This window comes from Fistularia commersonii, chromosome 4 (genome assembly GCF_037954325.1).
Source record: "Fistularia commersonii isolate RoL2024-O1a breed Wild chromosome 4, RoL_Fcom_v1.0, whole genome shotgun sequence".
NCBI classification, from domain to species: Eukaryota; Metazoa; Chordata; class Actinopteri; order Syngnathiformes; family Fistulariidae; genus Fistularia; species Fistularia commersonii.
Genome location: NC_141287.1, coordinates 7397978 through 7403977, shown reverse-complemented (window position 1 = coordinate 7403977; position 6000 = coordinate 7397978). Strand labels below are relative to the sequence as shown.

Here is a 6000-nt window from a genome sequence, read left to right as displayed (position 1 = left end):
TGAGCGCCTGGGGTCATTCTATCGAGAGACTGTTGACTCTTTATCGTCTTAAAATTTTCCTGGATCTTTTTTTTTTAATCAGATGAGTACAATGGGAATCAGACAGTGGAACAGAAAGAAAGCCTGTTTTTAGAATAGAAATTTGGGCAGAGGTTCACCTAGCTGACATATCAATCATAAACATCAATGCCAACTGCTTAGCAGGAGCATCAAACTGGAATTTAAACATAGTGAGGCATGAGGTGACGCACTGACCTGCACACTGGGACCTGAAACAAGCATTTTACCCGGATATTTGAGCCTGAGTGATGACCGGGCCAACCCTGCCTCTTCCTCAGAAGCATCTCCAGCTCCCTTGCAACCTTGTGCACAAGTATAGATGCTGTTGTGAATGAACGAATGACGAGGAAGCAGAAAAGGCGGGCAAGAGCCTGCGTACCTACTGGAAAGTTGTTCATTTAACCGCTTCACCCGCCATTCAATACTATCATGCCCTGGGAGTTGTGATATAGCCACTAAAAAATTCCTATCATTAAAGAGATAATTGTTATGGCTGGGGAAAATCAATGTAGCTGTGCATTAAAACTTGTGTGGCAAATTTTCCCTCAGAATACTGAAGGTGTTTTTTATGTTTTTATTCTTTTTATTTTTTATTTTATTTCACACATCTGTCCCTGAAATGATTGATTCTGGATGTCAGATGAGCCTTTTTCGGGGGGAGGGGGAATTCGACATCTCAAATAGCTTTCTTTTTTCGGTTGTAATGGCCGGCTTCCAAGGACAAACACCCTAATGCTGTCGAACGTATAAAATATAAGATGTCTGTGAGTTATTGCCTGGATGCGGTTGAAAAAAATATTGTGTCCTTCGGTCACCAGTGCCCCCTACTGGTAAATTAACATTGCAGCAAAGCCTGAAAATAATGTGGTTTGAAAATGGAAGATGGTTTTTTGGACCATTGATTTTAGGTGAACCCCCTCCAACCCTACCTGAAAATGTTCTCCCAAAGTGAGAGCATGAAAGGAAGCGGAAGGTGAGCTGTTACTGTTTTTGATGGAGGACAGAGGAGGCATATCTAAGCTTTTCCAATCTCTCGCACTCTTTTCTCCCGAGCAGCAGAGCAGTCTGTTCTCGGCAAGCCGACACAAACACACAAAATCCGCTATTAGATTCTTCGAGTCAAACAAAACGTCCACATAAGCTCTACGGAAAGGAAAAGATGGGATACTTATCCTTAAAAGTCCTATATTTCTTAGGCTCTCAACTCTGCTTGGCCCCTTTCAGGCCACGCTTGTTTTCAAAGCATTTGGGATTTAAATCTCTCCAATGACAGAGCCAAGAAAATCTAAAAAAGGGAACACTGGAATTTGAGATGTCTGCCTCCAGGGGCTGTTTGTGATTCACCACAAGAATACAGAGCCAGTTTAGGCTCCCTCTAACCTTCCATATATTTTCTGATCTGTAACATTCAGGACATTTACAAGGAAAATGTCTCCCTCCCCGCTGAAAAACATTTTGCTGCCGCGGAAGGATCCATCGCAAGTGTATGAATATTCAATTTATGTAAATTTGTGATTTCATGAAACCGAATAATTTAAGTCGATATCTTATCAAGGTGTAATCAAATGTAATGGATGTGCACTGAATGAAATATGCATGGTGGCAGGAAGGTGAGCACTGGCGCAAAAGCTAATTTAAATTCCTTTCAGAATGAGTGTGACCCCACAGAAAAACAAACGAGGAGGACGGATAGTGTATTGATAATTCCTTATTACAGAGCCCGTAAATAGACTAGAAAATAAGAGAATTACACAGCTGTGAACAAACCAAAGCAAAGCGAACAATCGATGCACCATTCAGCTGTTTATTTACAAATGTGAATGTTCAATTAATTCTTCGAATGCTTCACATGGAATCCTGCTTAAGTGTATATAACCTTCCATCTCCAAAGTCCAGACAAGGGATATGTAAGCTGACATGTTTAAATACAGGTTGAAAGTCTAACAATAATTGCTTTTCCACGTTAGAAACATAAAGGCACATGGACAAGACAAGGATACCTTGGTCCACAAACAGTTTAATACTAACAGACTGTGGGGAAAAAAAGCATGAGCAAAAGTAGGTGATGGTCCTGATAAACTCGCCCAATAGCACTTAAAATGACTAGTCAAAAGATCTGCCTCTGGAATGATACAAACACTTTTAACACTTGAGTAGTTTAATGGCTTGAACATTCAAACAGGTGCATGCAGAACCCTCATACTTTGTACAACCGTAATACTTAATACGACAGATACGCAACAAAACAAAGATCTTCGCAAGCTTACCCTCTCAATCACAGGCATTAAAAACATAAGTGATTCACATCAGCGATTAAGCAGGACTTTTGTAGAATTATAAACGGACGTACGTCCTAAGAAGCCGTTATTCGCACCGCGCCGGCTTCGCTGTCCGATTCTATCCTCAGGGGTTATTGTCACAGGTTGTTTCTTCATCGATCTGCTGGAGAACGCTCAGATCACATGGAGGTTGGCTGGCCAGCTAAAGACAGCAAAACAGCAGTGTCACTTCGGGTGAAAGACGAGAACAATAGTTTTTTTTTTTTTTTTTTTTTTTTTTATGGGTCCGCTTTGACAAAGTACTCACTTTTAAATCGCATGTAGCACGAATTACAGTAGAGCTGTTTGTTTCGTATTCTGACTTCAGCTCCGGCTTCTGATCCTCCCAGGGTAGTTTTGCAGTCGATACACTGGGGAATTTTAGAAGGCAACACATTTATGGGCTGAAAAACAGGCTGAGACCAAAAGAAAGACAGATCGGTCTTGACAAGGCAGTAGAAAACAGAGAGGTGCCGAATATTGGAGTATTAAAGAGTGTCCGGGGACGACGGCCGCTCAGATGCAGACATCGACTCCCGGTAGAAGATTTGGGATGAAATCAAGTGTCAAATTTGTGGACAGGAAACAGAAAGAGGGGAACAGATCTGTTTAAATTGATAGCTTTGGAACAAATGAAAAAAAAAAAAAAAAAAAAAAAGCGGGTTAGTCGTACAAGAAAGTGGCATGATCAGGTTAGTTTCTGAAGATCAGTCGAGATGCGGCAGCTGCCGACGTTCTCCCGACAGACAAGAGCGCGACTCTCACCTTAAAACAGTTTAAATGATAACAGAGCCCGAGGGACTCGATGATCATTGCCGCTCCCTTTCCCAGCGGGGTGTCACAGAATGTACAGATTTTCTTTCCACTCACTGACCTGGATTACAGAACCAACAGCTGTGATTCCACACATGCATGATGCATGTATGAATGCAGGCGCACACACACAAACACACACGGAGACACATGTTCACAACAGTACACTAGGGGTCAGACAAAATTAAGTTTCTTTGGGACCCAAACTTTCAGCATATTTATTAGAACATTTATTAGACAAATGAAATAAAACTTTCTGATAATCAAACTGTGATTTTGCTGCTGTGTTTGCTGTTGTTTAGTACGGTCAAAGATTCCAAAATAAAAGCACAGAAAATTGAAGGGTCTGGAAAACACATGGCAACAAACACTTACAAAGGCAAAATAATATCGCTAGTAAAGATGAAATGATCGTTCCGGCAGGTTGGGTCTGAAACGAATAGGCCAGTCATGTTTGATATGATCACATTTATAATGGGATGAAACTATTCTATTTATCTAATATTGCTATCAATATTCCCTCCACAGTTACACAGACCTGTTGTTTAATTGAAAAGCCTTTCATTGTGATAACCAGTAGTTAAAAAAATGATCACAGAGAAACAACGAAACTATATTCTGATATTTTGTTAAATGTCAAGTAAAGTTCACATAAATGTTGCCGTGATACCACAGTTAACTGCAGCTTTAGCCACCAGTCCCGATCATTCCCCGGTGTAGAAAGCGTAGAACCCCGTATACCCACTCAGACGTTAAAGGAAGCTTGTTGGAAGAGTTAAATAAAGCAGCCGTATTGATTTTACCTGCTCCGCTGCTGAGGCTCACCGGGATCGGATGCGGGTTCCGGAGAGGCGGTGGGCGACAGAGAGGAGGGTGACAGCGAAGAAGACTGTCGAGACCACGGGGACGAGGGGGTCCCCGCTCTGCCCCGCAGGGAACCCGCCGACGAGGACGAGGGCAGAGTGGAGGAGTTGGATCTCACCCCTGACCAGCCACCATAGAAAGAGGTGCTGCCCGAGAGGGCGGAGTGTGACCGAGAGTAGTTTTGGTTACTCCTGGGTGTCCACGACGAACGCCAGGAGTTGCCGAACGTGTCCAGGTTGTCAAGAGAATCGCCTCTGCAAAGCCCACCCACGTGATGACCCCGGTTAGCCAGCTAGTATATCGTTCGAGTACCAGTCAGTTGCGGCAGATTTTTTTGCCTTCAAATATTACAAAGGGTCTGATCGGTAGCCGAACAATAGCGGAGAAGGAATGTCACGACGGTGTTAGTGAACCCAGCAACCGCCGTCATGCAAGAAAACCCCGGCTTTGTCTTAATTTGAGTTGTGTGTACCTGCGCATTGGTGGAGTGTCTTCTTCCTTGCTGACCGCTGTGCTGGCCGAACGCTGGCGGATCCAGCTACTGTCTGTCAGAAGCTGATTCTTCTTCTTCATCTCGTTGATGATCTGCTGACGCTCCGTCTCGGCCTGGGTCAAGGACGGCTGACCCTTTTTGTCACCCGCTCCGCCGACTGACGCTGCACCCAGGAGACACACAAGAAATCATGTCGATCATGTCGGCCGACAGGCAGAGAACCCGGCAAATGATGGGTGGACACAAACAAAAGATAGACGATTTGCATGCGTATATTTTCCACGGTAATTTAGAATACAACCGTATTTGGAAATCAACATGTTCTGAATAATATATGAGATAGGTTACATTTGGAGCCTCCTTCTGAGGTGTGAACAATATGGCAGGATATGAGTTTTTGCTGCAGATTGTGACCAGGAGCATTTGTCTGTTTGTCAGCTGCGTGTGTTGCATAATCGCTGATAACATCAGACCGTAGAGATGCAAACCTGGTAAACACGGCAACATTTGCCCATTTTCATTTCCACCACGTGAATGATTTTTTTTTTTTTTTTGGAAGAACTTTTTGACACACAAGCACAAGAATACCGTGCACACACAAGAGGACATTTTTGATTAGGTCACATTATTGGTAGGATTTGCTTCCCCCCTGATTTCAAAACTGGATTGAACTCAGCTCTGACTTGAACAAAATCACACTGATTGAGAATGTAGCATGTCAGCAGTTGATCGAACACGGGTGATTTAGTAAAACATCATAACAGACTGATCAGCTAATCGAAGCTGTCGTTAGCCGACTGGGCCTCGGATGAAGACGAGGCGGGGCGTCGGAGGGCTGAGCCCACCTCTCTCCGGCTCTCTGTATTTCATAGCATTGAGGATGTTTCTCCTCTCCCTTTCCAGCTCTGACGCGGCCCTCTGACTCCGGGCCTCTTTGTCTCGTGCGCTCTTCATCTGCTCCTCCAGCAGCCAGTGAGCCATGCTGCCCGGCCGCATAAACACACCTAAAGTTGGGTACAGGCAGCTTTTATGCATACGCACGGGAAATGTATGCGCACATGCACATGGGAGTAACTCCGTGGAAAAATACTGAGCAGGTCCAGCATCCGAGCCTGATAGAACTTCAAAAAAAAAAAAAAAAAAAAAAAACAACCTGCTATTGCAGCGCCCCCCCACCCCTCAGTGATATTCTAACATTTGCACTGACCTTTCCTCTGAGGTTTTTCTTGCTCATCAAGTTGGGGAGATGACTTGGACTTTTCCCTGTCAGACACAACACATGTAACCGTTTAATTGGAAAGAGCACGAACAGGAATAGTAGATGAAGTAGATATTTATTGAGGATATAACCCAAAACTTCCATTTAAGAAGATTAAGAATTAAGAATCTGCCCAATTCAGTGGAATTATTTGTTATTATTATTTATTATTTTTCAAATATTTATTATTTGAA

The 6000-nt window shown here is 43.4% G+C and overlaps 1 protein-coding gene across 16 annotated transcripts in view; it reads right to left on the bottom strand.

Moving 5' to 3' along the window:
• Positions 1-1844: 1844 nt before the first annotated feature.
• lmo7a (LIM domain 7a) overlaps positions 1845-6000 on the bottom strand; it is a 49109-nt gene continuing 44953 nt past the window's right edge. For 11 of the 16 annotated variants that reach the window (XM_086144977.1, XM_086144980.1, XM_086144979.1 and 8 more), the window contains 7 exons: positions 5756-5811; positions 5394-5552; positions 4528-4711; positions 3995-4309; positions 3144-3252; positions 2647-2749; positions 1845-2541 (listed from right to left, as the gene is read on the bottom strand). In XM_086144977.1, the coding sequence (XP_086001103.1) occupies positions 2519-2541; positions 2647-2749; positions 3144-3252; positions 3995-4309; positions 4528-4711; positions 5394-5552; positions 5756-5811 (949 nt within the window). In that variant the 3' untranslated portion in view covers positions 1845-2518. Of the gene's footprint in view, positions 2542-2646; positions 2750-3143; positions 3273-3994; positions 4310-4527; positions 4712-5393; positions 5553-5755; positions 5812-6000 lie in introns of all 16 variants that reach the window. The other 5 variants (XM_086144984.1, XM_086144986.1, XM_086144988.1 and 2 more) reach the window with 3 other exon arrangements.